Source organism: Oryzias latipes, chromosome 15 (genome assembly GCF_053564925.1).
Source record: "Oryzias latipes strain Hd-rR chromosome 15, Olatipes_Hd-rR_3.1".
Classification (NCBI taxonomy): Eukaryota; Metazoa; Chordata; class Actinopteri; order Beloniformes; family Adrianichthyidae; genus Oryzias; species Oryzias latipes.
Genome location: NC_136251.1, coordinates 22,704,346 through 22,719,625, shown reverse-complemented (window position 1 = coordinate 22,719,625; position 15,280 = coordinate 22,704,346). Strand labels below are relative to the sequence as shown.

General features: G+C 41.2%; 1 protein-coding gene across 1 annotated transcript; it reads right to left on the bottom strand.

Moving 5' to 3' along the window:
- Window positions 1-4,495: 4,495 nt before the first annotated feature.
- On the bottom strand, window positions 4,496-14,337 carry bfsp1 (beaded filament structural protein 1). The gene is made up of 8 exons (XM_011484411.4): window positions 13,774-14,337; window positions 12,467-12,527; window positions 12,231-12,326; window positions 10,812-10,904; window positions 7,208-7,321; window positions 6,462-6,682; window positions 6,083-6,174; window positions 4,496-5,894 (listed from the first exon to the last, which is right to left on the bottom strand). Exons 1-8 carry the CDS (start codon window positions 14,145-14,147, stop codon window positions 4,936-4,938), a joined length of 2,010 nt encoding a protein of 669 aa, XP_011482713.1. The 5' UTR covers window positions 14,148-14,337; the 3' UTR covers window positions 4,496-4,935.
- Window positions 14,338-15,280: the final 943 nt, after the last annotated feature.

Below are 15,280 nucleotides of genomic sequence, written 5' to 3'. Positions count from 1 at the left end.
GAGCATTCGAGTGATTTGGAGCCCAACACCTAAGACAACGAGCAAATGTACGCCAATCCCTTTATGGGCCACAGTTACAGGAAAAAAGTGTAAGAATCAAAGAGTGACATCAGAGGACAAACTTTATTATAAGGCAATTAAAAAGATAGGACCGCACCTCAGAGGATTTTAATATTTAACAATTTCTCCTTATATTTTTGAATGCCTTGAAATGTGTACTCCTAAGAAAGAAAAACATCTGCTTCTGCTTTTCCACTTCATAAATAATAAAGCAAAATAGGATAAGTGTCGATATAAAAAAGTATTACCACTGTTGAATAAATATCTAATGTAATAATAGCAAAAATCAAACACAAGTTCATTTTTGGAGCTGGTGTCTTTCTGTAGTAATACTTCAAAAAATAGGTTTATGTTTTTCATTTAATTCACATTTAAGGTTTTACTAAGTAAGAAACTTTTTTTTAAACAGCACTCTTTGGGAAAAAAAATATCAAAGTGTTTTCCTAAGTGCAATATAAAAACATAATGAAAACTGTTGAAATAAAACCAAAATCAGTATAGGAATAATAATAAAATACCCTGCCATTATTAGTCTCGCAATGAGGAAACTTCCTAAAATGTCTTACTACTCAAATTAGACTAAATTAATAACAATAATTCAATAAGTTAGCTTTTTTCTTCTTTAAGTATTAAATTCATCCTCATATTATTAAATAACCGTACTAAAAAAATACTTATTATTATAGAAATGACCTTAAATCCCTCTGGATGAGTGAAGAAACAAAAACAATTGTTAATCTAAATGTATCAACACAAGTGGGGCTTCTTGTCATCAGAAGGCAAGAGATCAAATCTGAGTTAATGTAATGCTTTATTTAATTTTTTTTTATATAAGGTGGTTTTATTGGGACAGAAAATAGCTGTCAGTTTATTACCGTCGCCCCCCTGAGTGCACACAGCCTGAAGGAAATCCCAACTGGGGAAAAACTTATGAAAATGAATGTTTGAAACAATCAGCTGTGACTCACCAGTAAGAGTAAAACTCCTATGGATCATTTGTTAATCGAAAACCAAATAGTTTGGGTGGTTTTTTTTTAGTTTTTTTTTACATTTTATCCTTTTGTATTGTAATCTAGCCACAGGGGTTGCAAGCCAGTTACTTCTATGCCGGTCCCAAGCCCGGATAAATAGAGAGGGTTGCGTCAGGAAGGGCATCCGGCGTAAAAATTGCCAAAATAACCATGCGAATCATCCACAACACTTTAGACATACCGGATCGGTCGAGGCCCGGGTTAACAACGACCGCCACCGATGCTGTTAACCTACAGGGTGTCGGTGGAAATTTGACTACTGTTGGTCGAAGAAAGAGGGGAGGCAGAAGGGTCCGTGGCCAGAGAGAGAAGGGAAAAGGCAGGAACATAGGTTTGAGAATAGGGACTCTTAACGTTGGCACAATGACAGGGAAAGGCAGAGAGCTGGCAGACATGATGGAGAGAAAGAAGGTAGATGTACTGTGTGTGCAGGAGACAAGGTGGAAGGGCAGCAAGGCACGTAGTATTGGAGGAGGATACAAACTGTTCTATCATGGTGTTGATAGGAAGAGAAATGGGGTAGGAGTGATTCTGAAGGGGGAGTTTGTAAACAGTGTTCTAGAGGTGAAAAGAGTCTTAGACAGGATGATGAGCCTAAAGTTAGAAATTGAAGGGGTGATGGTGAATGTAGTCAGTGGGTATGCGCCACAGGTTGGGTGTGAGTTAGAAGTGAAGGAGAGATTCTGGAGTGAGTTGGATGAGGTCATCGAGAGTATCCCCAGAGGAGAGAGAGTTGTTATTGGAGCAGACTTTAATGGGCATGTTGGTGAGGGCAACAGAGGTGATGAGGAGGTGATGGGCAGGTTTGGTGTGAAGGAAAGGAATCTGGAGGGACAGATGGTGGTGGACTTTGCAAAGAGGATGGAAATGGCTGTAGTCAACACTTACTTCCAGAAGAGAGAGGAACATAGAGTGACATACAGAAGTGGAGGTAGGAGTACTCAGGTGGACTACATCCTGTGTAGACGAGGTCATTTGAGAGAGGTTAATGACTGCAAAGTGGTGGTAGGAGAGAGTGTAGCCAGACAGCACCGCATGGTGGTGTGTAAGATGACTCTGGAGGTCAGGAAGAAGAAGAGAGGGAAAACAGAAAAGAAGACCAAGTGGTGGAAGCTACAGAATGAAGAAACTTGTGAGGAATTTAGGCAGAAGTTGAGACAGGTCCTGGGTGGTCAGGATGAGCTTCCAGATGACTGGGAAACTACAGCAGAGATTATAAGGGAAACAGGTAGGAAGATGCTAAGGGAAACAGGTAGGAAGATGCTAGGTGTGTCATCTGGAAAGAGGAAAGACGGTAAAGAGACTTGGTGGTGGAATGAGGAAGTACAGGAATGCGTCCAGAGGAAGAGGTTGGCTAAAAGGAAGTGGGATGTAGAAAGGACCGAGGAAGGTAGACAGGAGTACAAGGAAGCGCAGCGTAGAGTGAAGAGAGAGGTGGCAAAGGCCAAACAGAAAGCTTACGATGAGCTATGACAGGCTAGACACAAAGGAAGGAGAGAAGGACTTGTACAGGCTATCCAGACAGAGAGACAGAGATGGGAAGGACGTGCAACAGATAAGGGTGATTAAGGACAGAGATGGAAAGGTGCTAACAACCCAGGAGAGTGTACAGAAAAGATGGAAGGAGTATTTTGAGGAGCTGATGAACGAGGAAAATGACAGGGAAAGAAGGGAGGAAGATGTGGTTGTTGTGGAGCAGGAAGTAGCAGAGATTGGAAAGGATGAGGTTAGGAAGGCTCTGAAAAGGATGAAGAGCAGAAAGGCCGTTTGTCCTTATGACGTACCTGTGGAAGTATGGAAGTGCTTAGGAGAGACAGCAGTGGAATTTTTAAGGAGTTTGTTCAATAGGATTCTAGAGAGTGAGAAGATGCCTGAGGAATGGAGGAGAAGCGTTCTGGTCCCGATCTTTAAGAACAAGGGTGACACACAGAACTGCAGCAACTATAGAGGAATAAAGTTGATGAGCCACACAATGAAGCTGTGGGAAAGAGTAATGGAAGCCAGGCTTAGGAAGAAGGTGGAGATTTGTGAGCAGCAGTACGGTTTCATGCCCCGTGAGAGCACCACTGATGCCATTTTTGCTTTGAGAATGTTGATGGAAAAGTACAGAGATGGTCAGAAGGAGCTGCATTGTGTGTTCGTAGATTTAGAGAAGGCGTATGACAGGGTGCCGAGGGAGGAGCTGTGGTACTGTATGAGGTCGTCTGGAGTGGCAGAGAAGTATGTCAGAGTAGTTCGGTGGTGAGATGTGCTGTAGGTCAGACAGAGGAGTTCAAGGTGGAGGTGGGACTACACCAAGGATCAGCTTTGAGTCCTTTTTTGTTTGCTATGCTGATGGACAGGCTGACAGACGAGGTAAGACAGGAATCTCCCTGGACAATGATGTTTGCGGATGACATCGTAATTTGCAGTGAGAGTAGAGAGCAGGTGGAGGAACAGCTAGAGAGGTGGAGGTTTGCTCTGGAAAGAAGAGGCATGAAGGTCAGTCGTAGTAAGACAGAATACATGTGTCTGAACGAGAGGGATCAAGGTAGAAGCGTTAGGTTACAGGGGGCTGACGTGAAGAAGGTGCAGGAGTTTAAGTACTTGGGGTCAACAGTTCAGTGTGATGGAGAGCGTGGAAAAGAGGTGAAGAGGCGAGTGCAGGCAGGTTGGAGCGGTTGGAGGAAAGTGTCAGGAGTGTTGTGTGACAGAAGAGTGTCAGCAAGACTCAAAGGAAAGGTGTACAAGACAGTGGTGAGACCAGCTCTGCTCTATGGGTTAGAGACGGTAGCAGTGAGACAGAGACAAGAGGCTGAGATGGAGGTAGCGGAGATGAAGATGTTGAGGTTCTCCTTAGGAGTGACCAGGTTAGACAGGATAAGGAACAAGTACATCAGAGGGACGGCTCATATTGCCTGTGTTAGCGACAAAGTCAGAGAAGCCAGACTGAGATGGTTTGGACATGTTCAGAGGAGGGATAGTGGATATATTGGTAGAAGGATGTTGGAGATGGAGCTGCCTGGCAGGAGGGCAAGAGGACGGCCAAAGAGGAGATATATGGATGTCTTAACAGAGGACATGAAGTTGGCTAATGTTAGGGTAGAAGATGTCCATGACAGAGTGAGGTGGAAAACGATGATTCGCTGTGGCGACCCCTGATGGGAAAAGCCGAAAGAGAAAGAAGATCCTTTTGTATTGTGATTCTTCCATAGTAATACAAATTATTGAAAAAAATCCAAAATAAAGTTGTTTTTTGGAGATATTAGAACAGATTTATAACAAATTCCCCTTTTTTCCCCCTCGATGCAAGCAGATGTTTGTGAGGCCCAAATTGTTAGAGAAAATTCATCTGCTTAAAAAAAACAATTTATACAAGTGTTGAAAAACTATTTGACTGCTCAGCATCAACAAAAACAATAAAATGATGTTTGAACTTTTTTATTGTTTCATATTCCAAAGCAAATTAATACACAGCAAAATTGTGCTGGGGGCAGGCGGAGGCATCCAATTAAAACAAATGATCTCAAAAAGGGGAAAGTTGGAGTTCTAGGAGAGTACAGCAAGGTGGCATAACTTCAATTTTTTTTAGCTTCTTTTTTTCTGGTGGCACTAAAAATGTGTTTTTCTTCTTCCAAGTTTTCAGACAGTAAAGGACTCATAGCATGAACGTGCGTGTAAAGTGCTCAACTGGGGTAGCCAGCAAAACCTAATCTGGGTGTAAGATCAGATACAGAGCGATGGAAAAGCTTTGAATGTCAGAGCGAGAGTTGTCTTGTGTATCTTTACAGAGGTGGTGTTTCAGATACAAGCAGCTTTCAACAGTTTGACACCAACATCAGCTTCATCTGGATGTGATGGTATGTCAGTGTTTCTTCTTGCTTGACTTCTCAATCGTGGTCTCCACGATCATGGAAGTCTCCTCGTAACCTTTAACTTTGCGGCCATTTGAAAACTTCTCCACAGACTCCACCACCTCCAGCTTCTCATAGGTCATGGTGTCTGGGCTGAAGCCGCTGGAGCTGCTGGTGCTGGTGCTGGTACTGGTGCTTGAACTAGTGCTGTCACCTCGAGGGGCAGATTTTGGAGCTGGCCCACTTGGGTTATCATCATGAATTTTCTTGGGCTTATTGGGAGCAGGGGTGGGATCTTGGGACTTTGGACCAGAAGGTGGAGGGATGGGGTTTGGATCTTTTGAGGGAGGTTGTTTCTGCCCACTTTTGCCTTTCCCTTCACTATCTCCACCCTTTTCATCGTCCATTCCCTCTCCAGGATCTAGGGGAGCGGTGGGGCTGAGAGGTCTAGGCTTTATGACGGGTTGAGGTGGTGGAGGAGTAGGAGTATCGTATCCATACGGATCATACGGAAACATGCCATCTCTGATGGTGACAAAGATACGGCCAGCTGATGGCGTTGATGTGTAGAAGCGGGGATGCTGGTAGCTGCCATCACCTGTAACAAGGACGTACCGACCTTTGGTGTAGAAATCAGCTATTGGTTCTGGCCTTTGGTACTTCCTCATTCTGTCTCTGACTATGTTACAGAGAGTGTCAAAGGCTTTGCTGATCTGAGCTCCATCCGGGACGTCGTGAGGCGACATTTGTGTATGAACAGGCCTCTGCTCTTTTGTCTTTACCCTCTCCTCCTGCCTTTCCTCGGGTGGGACGCCTCTTGTTTCTTCGTTACCAGCCTCTTCATCTCTCCCCTCCTGGCTATTGTCAATCACGTCTTTCGGCGATAGTTCTTTTTTCCTCATCACCTTCTTGGCGTGGACCTTCTGCCGAGGCTTCATGTTTGTAAAATCTTGAATGGCCTGAGTGATGTCTGAACAAAACACGAATTCAAACAGTCAACTATAACAGAGGTAAAACAGAGTCTAGCGAATTCACAAGCATTGTTCGCCAGCATAGGAGGACTGTTTCAAGCTGCTTTCTTAATGCAAAGGCAGATTACTGTACACAGAAATATGACTTTAAATGCAAATGAGCAGAATGTTCTCATGGTGTCCTTACCCTTCCCCCTGGTTGATGCAGAGGGAGTGTGCGTGTAGTGGTAATTAGTTGTAAACAGGGTGATGGGGGTGCCAATTATTGCTGAATTCAACCTGCAGGAAACAGAGCAGTTAAATGTCACCGATGCATTAGGCAGCAGTTATAAGAAAAGCAAATGTGCTCAAGAGAATTTTTGTTTTTCTGCAAGTAAGAGAATGAAACCTCTAGTAAAACCGTACATGGCAACAGTGCTTTTGGAAAGGGACAAGGTTTAGTACTTGGACTTGTGTGTCTTTTTCTGATATCCCAGCCAACCCAATTAGCTCACACTCATTTATTCTCACAAGGAAAACAAAAAGTAAACTGTACTCATAAAAAAGGTAAAATGACTTTAGTTCACCTGCTATCTTCATTTTCTATGATCCTCTTGTACCGCTCCAGCTCGTTTTCAAGGGATGTCTGGTACATGGCCAGGTGGCGGGATTCACTGGTGAACTTCTCCAAAGATTTCTCAGCTTCTTCAATTTCTTTTCTCAGAGAATCAATTTTCTCGTTGTACATTTGAATCTCGTCATCGTAACTTTCCTGTGTGTTTTTGATTGCTTGGTCCACCATTGCAGTCTAAAAGATAAAAAAACAAACAAAAAAAGGTTATGTGTCGTACTGCATGGCCCTTCAAAACCATCATAAATATGAATGTGTACCTTTTTTAAAACTATAAATTGCTTGTTTTCTATTCACGAAAATACAGTTGGTCACATGACTATTATCAGTGTGTTAAGATGTTAGAATTTTAAGTATAATTGGGTACAAATAGTGATGTGGTGTGATGCATTCAAAAATGTATCACGTTAATATGACTTTTTTTTGTTGATAAAAATGCTATTTTACTTACATGTAGAGAAGCAAATGACAAAAAGAGAGGTGCACAATGTTATGACTGAGTTGTTGCTGCCACCTAGTGATGCATTTTAAATGCAGCAAGTGGTTGAGGTACATCCCTTCAAGGCTGGTATAAATAGATTAATCTTTAAGTTTTATCCTTGAAAACCAGCAAAGGTTCATGATAAAATAGGTCTTTCCATTTACATTTTAGTTAGTGAGTAAATTAATTCACCTGAAATCTTTATTGTTAGTGTGACCCACCTCATTTTGTAGCCGCTGCTTTTGGGCCTGCAGCTGACAGAGGGCGCTCTTGTATTCTTCCAGCTGACTCTGCAGACCTGGCACCTTCCTCTGGGCCAGCAGCTTTTCCTGCTCCTTCACACACACAAAAAAAGCATCAAAAATGTTACACAACAGTCTTTGACCTTTTCTGGTTTATTCAGTATTTACTGGGACAAAACAGAGGCACAATTTCCGTTCATCACAATGACTTTCTGGTGCACAGAAAGCAGACCTAGCAACAAGTGGTATTCATGGTGACTGGTGACTGACTGATTCAACCATTTACTGATAGTTGCTGTTTTATTGTATAAAGCACTAAAATAAAGATTTCGCCTTAAAACTTATGCTTGGCAAATGTGACTTATATTTGTTATAAATTAATTTCCTTCACCCTAATGTAATGGAAAACACATTAGTAAAAGTTAATGCATATTTTCATTAAAAAACAACGATAGAAACTTGTTTTTCTTTGATTCTAAGGATGTAAAGTGCTAAAATGAGTGCTTTAATGGAAAAACCTAACTGACCTTTTATGCACTGAACCCCCATACAAGTAATTCTAATGAAAATGTTTTAGCTTTAGATAAATAAATAAACTACCTGAAGGCTAACTCGGAGCTTAATGTTTACAAAAAAAAGTAAATTTTAAATTTAGAATCTTCATTTTATGCTCTGGGGCAGATGTTGCACTCGAAGAACAGATCGAAGTGGCAATCTGAGAGCACAATGAAGGACCACAGGGGTTTGTGAAAAAAAATCTACTTTAAACGCTGCACATCCTCACGTATGAATCTGAATTCAACACGGAGTTTTACGAAATATTTTCCTTTTGGCACACTTGTCACGAACATGACAATGAAATATAGAGAGCAAAATGTCTTCTGTACAGCAGGCTGCAAAAGCATTGATTTCTGCCACAGAGGCTGTCATTTAAACGTGACCACATGTGGGCGAAACTTTATTTGTTTTGTTTGGCAGTATGCGAGACAGAGAGTTCAACCCCCCCAACTCTCCATGGTGTTTATTATGTGTTTTGAAGAGAAAAGCACCGTCAAGCCAAGGATTTAAACCTCTAACCTACCAATTTGTAGAAGCCTGCTCAACCCAACATCCACCAGCTCCTCTTTTGCTAAATCTATATATATACACACACACACTTTTCCCACAAAATATCCTTGTTTTATAGGCTTTTTTATAGGCTGCAACAGTATATTCAAATTAAGAGTTAAAAACCTAATTTTATGAGAAATATTACTTAAAATAAAATGTTTTGAAGATAAGCAAAATATACAAGACTCGTTGTCTTAAAATAAGTCATAACATAATACTTGTCATGACAGCAGCTGCCCTGCCCCCCCAGCTGCTGCTCGTCACCTCTGATTCACTCCACCTGTTCACTTGAGTATATATTGCTGCCATGCAGCTCCACTCACTGCTGGAACGTCAAGTCTTCTGCCTGATTCCCAGCTTACTCATGCTTTGTGGTTTCAGTCTGTCTGCAAGCCTGCTTTTTGCTCCACGCTCTCAGATTGCCTGCCTGCCTGCCTGCCTGCCTGCCTGCCTGCCTGCCTGCCTGCCTGCCTGCCTGCCTGCCTGCCTGCCTGCCTGCCTGCCTGCCTGCCTGCCTGCCTGCCTGCCTGCCTGCCTGCCTGCCTGCCTGCCTGCCTGCCTGCCTGCCTGCCTGCCTGCCTGCCTGCCTGCCTGCCTGCCTGCCTGCCTGCCTGCCTGCCTGCCTGCCTGCCTGCCTGCCTGCCTGCCTGCCTGCCTGCCTGCCTGCCTGCCTGCCTGCCTGCCTGCCTGCCTGCCTGCCTGCCTGAAGCTTCCAACAATCAACCTACCTGCCTGCGACCTCCAGTTTCTCACTGCCAAGTCCTCTCTCAAGATACCAAGCAGTAAGACATTCCTCATCTACAAAACTCTGTGTTCACGGACTTCCTCATTCCTAGACCGGCTCTGGACTCTGCTCCGTTCCCCTCCTCTCATTCCTCATCACCCACAAGTCTGCCTCAGCTCCCTCTGGTGTCAAGTTTCAGCCATCATCCTGCCTGCTCTGGTCCTCAAATAAACTCTGAAGTTCTTACTCCTGGGTCTGTCATATTTTGTTGGTCCTCAAGACCTGGTCCTGACAATACTGAAATGTTACTCGTAAGTTTGTTTTTATCTCATATTACGTTTAAAAAGATATTTAAACTAGAAACTATAAAAATACTTGGAGATACTTTGTGTTTTTGCATTTGATGATTTTTGGGTCACACCCACAGACTAAATATTGCATGAAGCCTTACCTTCTCCCAGTTTTCAGTGATCTATAATTTTCCATTCAGTCTGTTGGCCAGCATAGAAGAAAAACTTCCTCCCTGACTTTTTAAGAAAGTTTCTCCAGTTTGAAACATTACGTCAGCCACTCACTTTTTTGGAGTCTGACAACGATTTTGAAAGACTTTCTAAGACCCAAAACATTTATTTTCAAATTTACATGACTTTTTTAATACAGCCAAGTTTTAAAACGAGATTTGAATTATTTACTATCAACACAATTCAAATTCCACTGCAGCAAAAGGATTCTGTTAAGCTGTAAATACATTTTTATAGCTTTTAATGATTTAGATTGCAGAAGTAATTAATTCATTAGGCTGAGCAAGGTGTCAGTAACAAACCTTTTTTTTTTTTTTTTTAAGATGGAAATCTGCCATACACCGCTAATTATTTTGTGTTTCTTTTTTTATGAAAAAACACGTGACTTAATTAAGAGTTGACCCTAAGAGATCGTCAACATATTCTCACAACAATTTTTATTGCTTTGGCTGATATCATCTTAGCACATTAGAGCGGAGCTTAGATTTCATAATGCTGTCCACAGAGACTTAGATCAACCAATCAGGCTATTTCGGCATCAGGAGCAGCTCTGCTTCTCCACAATGTTTAAGCAAATCTGCTATGGAAATAATAATAATAATAATAATAATGGATTGGATTTATCTGCGCTTTTCATGACACTCAAAGCGCTTACATTGTAACCATTATTCATTCACTCCTTATTCATACTTGGTGATGGTAAGCTACTGATGTAGCCACAGCTGCCCTGGGGCAGACTGACAGAGGCGTGGCTGCCATTTCGCGCCTACGGCCCCTCTGACCATCACCGGGAACATTCATGCACATTCACACACCAGTGGAGCCACACTGGAGGCAAGGAGGGGAAGTGTCTTGCCCAAGGACACAACGACATTTTGGCTGGTGGGAGCGGGGATCGAACCGCCAACCCTTTGGTCATTGGACGACCCGCTCAACCACCTGAGCCACTGTCGCATGGTATTGCAAGGATAATTTGGATCAGCTTATTTTCACTTCATTATTTTCCCTGATGCTTATGTTCCTCGGGTCTTATCATTTAATTCTGCACACAGACTCATAAACTCATAATAAACTACAAACAAATGCAATCCTTTGTGCAGAGGAGCAAATGACCTCATCGACCCCAGACACTTTACAGCGCTGGCATACAAAGCAAACACCATCTTGCCCTCAGGAAAGTTGCAGCCACACACATAGACAGGCGCAGTGACAACACCAGTGAACCCACCTCAGAGATGCCAGCTGACACATTGGGAGTAAGGGGAAGTGTCTGGTTGATTTGCTGCAAAATATTTACGTAGGTCTGGATCTCTGCAAGGTTCTATTAAAAGGAAGATAACATGCAAATGATTATAAACCTTCAATTATCAGCAGGTTGTCAAACAAGTGTGGACAAGTGGAATCCACAAATAATAATTTAAAGGCTTTTAATCATCTTTGCGCAATCCGTATTTATCATAATGAATATTAGCCAATAAATATTAGCTACATTCCCTGATGTTATTAAATACTCCAAAGCTCAGAATCACAAGTTTATATGAAATGACCCCTTGATCCTTCTCCACTCAACACAGCAATTTATTATGCTGAGCAAACACAGCTGGATGGATTCAATTAGGATCATAAAGCAGCACTATGATGACAATTGTTCAGGCAAGAATGCCTATTGAAGGAACACCTGATGTCCGCTGCAATCTAGTCTTTCTGTGCCTCAGCATTTTTGCTGCCATTGTGTCAGACCTTCGAGCCATTTCTGTTGCACAGAGGGTACCTTGTCACTTTTAGTCCTTTTTTCTCTCTTTGCTTTTCACTTTTATTTCAATGCCTGGGATAAAGCAGGCTACTTTTTGCTTCTTTTCACTCATAGAAAACTGTTCCAAAGGTCTCAGACAGTCCACAGCAACACCTGCATCTTCAGCCTTTAAGCTTCCAATAACTGACAGGAAATTAGTGTTTCTCCGTAGGAAAAAACAAACAAATAAATACAAATACAAAAATACATTTTTAAACTTTATGACAATGATACGTGTATGTCAACCAAAATTATTCATCTGAAATTCCTTGCTTAGGTTAAAATTATTTTATGAAGCAATTTAGTGAGAAAAAATAATTTCAGAATTCCATTAAAGACATGCCAATTGCAAAGATTTCAGTATTTTAATATCTACATTTAGAAAGCAAGGCAGTTCTACAATTCTAAAATTTGTTCTTGATACTTTTGTACCTATCGGAAACTGTTGTAATTAAAGTTTTTTATTGTTAAATTTTTTTCTAAATTCTGCTGTCCCAATATTTTCTATCAGATTGTTGAAGCTCAGTATAAGGCACAGCTAACAAAAATATGGTCATAAGGCAAATAATTTCTTTCAAAAATAAAAGTTTCCTTTAAGTTTAAACCTTGATTTGAATGAAATATTGCATTTTTTTGCAATACTTAATTAAAAAATGCTCTGAAAATACAATTAACATCGTTATCAGTTGAACTAAAGCTTTCAGCCATAAAAACTTTGAAAAAATTATTGAGCTTAAGATGCGAGAAAATTGCTTTACTAAACAATTTATTACAAAACTTGTGTCTGTGGTTTTTACGTCCTAACTAAAAATAGTCATCGGATTTAGCTGTCTTTGTTATTTGATATTTGTTTACCTTCTTCTGTCTATCTCTGGTTGAATTGATGTCGTCTTGCAGAAACTGAGACTGGATCTGGTACTCCAGGTTTCTCAGTAGGGCGTTGTCAGCTTCCTGTGGAAAGAGAAAATAAAGATTTTTGTTACTAATTTCACTAGTCTACCAGAAATATGTCAAACAAATCTTGCTGTGTTTTCATTGACATAGTCATTTATTTGCGTTTGTCTGCATGAATGCACTTATCCACACAATACCTTGTTCAAATTCTCCAGAGTGCCGCGTAGCTGCTCCTGATAATCACATTCATTTTTATACCTGGAACATAAAGCATTCTCATGAGCAATTTTGTTCAGTTCGATTCACATTGCAGCAAATCACAACAAATGCAGCACTTTCCTTACAAAAATACCTGCTGATTTTGATAAAACTGTAGGCTTAATGAGAGCAGGAAGGAAGAAGTCTTTCAATCAAAGGAAAACTCGGCAGCAGATACAGAGAAGAAAAACTGTCCGCATTGGTCTCAACAACAACATTCTGAGTCGGGCTTTAAAATAAACTGTGAGTGGTGCATTTCTTAGGGCTGCTAAAATACAAAAACAATTTGATTTTGATTCAAAACCCAGTTTCAGCCTAGAGAAAAAACAATACATTTCTGTCAGTTTGTGGATTTGATTAACTAACTTTGCATTTTTTATATGACTGTTGATTTAAATAAACGAATAATTAGTTTTATATACCCAGATATAACACGAGGAAAACTTGTAATACAATATATCTTTTGCTATCTAGTAATAAACACGTTTTTTTTTCCCCCCGCTATGTAGAATTTGTTAGCCTTCAACCAATTACTACCGGGAGAGGCCCAGGCATTCCTGTGACCCCTAAAGGGATACAACTGGTCAGGAAAATGAACGGATGGATGGAATTTGCTACACAACTGAAGGTTTCTGCATTTCTGCAATAACAGAAAATATTCAGCTAAACCAACAAGGAAAATGTCCATTTTCTCCATGCAATGGACTGGATAAAGGCAATACTTTTCCTCTTTTTAAAATGTGGCAGCTGAAAATTTCCATATGAAATGCAAGTAAACAAACTTCTGCATTCATCACACAGCATTTTAAAATGTTTCCTCTGCCTCAAGATATTTTGTCACAACAGAACAGTCTGTGGGGAACCCATATTTATTTATATGAGGTTTTCTTCTGGAAAGAAATTTTGCATGCAAGTCCCCTCACCGCTTAATGCTTTTCAATGATCTGTTGACAGACTTAAATTAGTCTAGAGTCACAAATAATAATATAATAATTTTTTTTTCTTTTAAGAAAAGAAAAAAAAACACTATTATAGCTATTTTGGTGTTTTGTTCTAAATTTCCTTAAATACTAGCTGACTAAAGGGAGTTAGCTGCACTGTAATAGCTTTATAAAATGTTAACTTTCCTAGTCATTACTTAGCATTTTCACACCTTTGCTTTGAATTTTAGATTAAAATGCGTCTCTGAGAGAGAACTTTGACTTTTGATTCCCATTTAAAGCCCAACATCCACCAGCTGACTTACTTGATGGTATATTCATCAAGCATGCGGCAGGACTCCTTTAGCTCTCGCTCCAGCTTGGCTCGGTCAGAGCACAGCTCTCTAATGCGCTGCCTGTTGACTTCAATCTGCTCTGTGAAGGCCTCCTCAAGGCCACTGGCCTCTTCCATCCTCTGCAGCGTCTCCAGCTGTTTGCGAAACACAGCGTTGCGCTGTTCCAGGACTCGTGCCCTGTTGATGTAGCGGGCAAAGCGGCTGTTGAGCTCCTGAAGGTTTTCCCATCCATGGATGGCTGAGATGCCCGCAGAGATTTCAGAGTCCTCTCCGTCTTCATCACAGACATTGGAGCGTTCGCACTTTTCCTTGTGCACCTCGTGCCGGTATGTGGTCTTAAACATGGTGGTGCGCTTCTTTATCCCCCTCTGGGCTGATGGTATCCCCGGAGTTCTTGGTCTCCCTCAGCACCTTTAATGTGTGAAAACTTGGTTGCTTTCCCTTGGCTGTCTCATGCTAAACTAAACACTGCACAGCTCTGACCAAAGCCGAAATAGGCCTGGATCTCCCCCAGGCTTTCATTGTGTTTGCTATGAATCTGGGGCCTTCCAGTTTATTGTTGCTTTTGTGAGGCTGGTTTGGAAAACAGAACGGTTGATGACAAAGCAGAAACACACGAAAAAAAAACAACTGGCTGATCTGCGAATGCACTGGGTTCTCATGCACCATTATTTTAGGGCTGAGTCAGCCATTTTTTTTAGATCCTAGTGTGATGTGGTAGACTGGATGTGGGCCCTCTGCACAAACGGTGTCTTTTAAAAAAGGAAAGGTAGTCCATTACTATTCTGGTATTCAATGACTCATTTAATTAATCATTTATTAATATATGCAAATGGTTTGAATTTAGTGGGCAACACAATGCAAACATTATATGGTGGAATGAATTCCCGATGCCAGTGAAGGTTCTACGTCCATTTCTATCTTCTTTAAATTGGAACAAAAGGAAGGTTGTGGTAACATTGCAATTGAAGAAATATTTTGCCCACAAAAACTGTTTTTCACTGAGGTTTGTGTATTCTCCCCTCCACCTTTTTTCTTTCTATTTCTTTCTTTCCTTTTATTGTGACCTTTAGGCCAGCTGACAGACAGAGTGGGAGTGATGTAACAATGACGACAGGTCTGATTCCACTTGCTCTCCTCAGACTGTGTAAAAAGGTTGTTTCAAAAGGCTCTGCTGGTCAAATCTACACATCTGTCTGGGAAACTGCTGAAATAACACGTCAAAAGGGTTTAGATCAACCTCTGTCCACGTTTGTCTTCAGAACAGCTCACACAGCTCAGGGCAGAAAAGTGGGGCTTCAGGTCTACACCTGAAATTAGGTTACATAAGATCAATGCCATTAAACTAAAACAATAATGTGCAGGCACTAATGTGTAATTGAAGCGATAGATGTATGTTTTGCTGTGGTAAGAGGGCAGAGCGTGTAAAAGGGTGTGCCACTGCATTTCAAAATAATAGCTCATCATTTTTAACCCT

Excerpts from the sequence above, each read along its gene's own strand:
- bfsp1 (XM_011484411.4), bottom strand. The coding sequence starts at position 14,147 with ATGTTTAAGACCACATACCGGCACGAGGTGCACAAGGAAAAGTGCGAA. Across the intron at positions 12,327-12,466 it reads CTCTGGAGAATTTGAACAAG|GAAGCTGACAACGCCCTACT; the intron begins GTATTGTGTGGA and ends CTCTTTCCACAG. Across the intron at positions 7,322-10,811 it reads TGTCAGCTGGCATCTCTGAG|GAGCAGGAAAAGCTGCTGGC; the intron begins GTGGGTTCACTG and ends GTGTGTGTGAAG.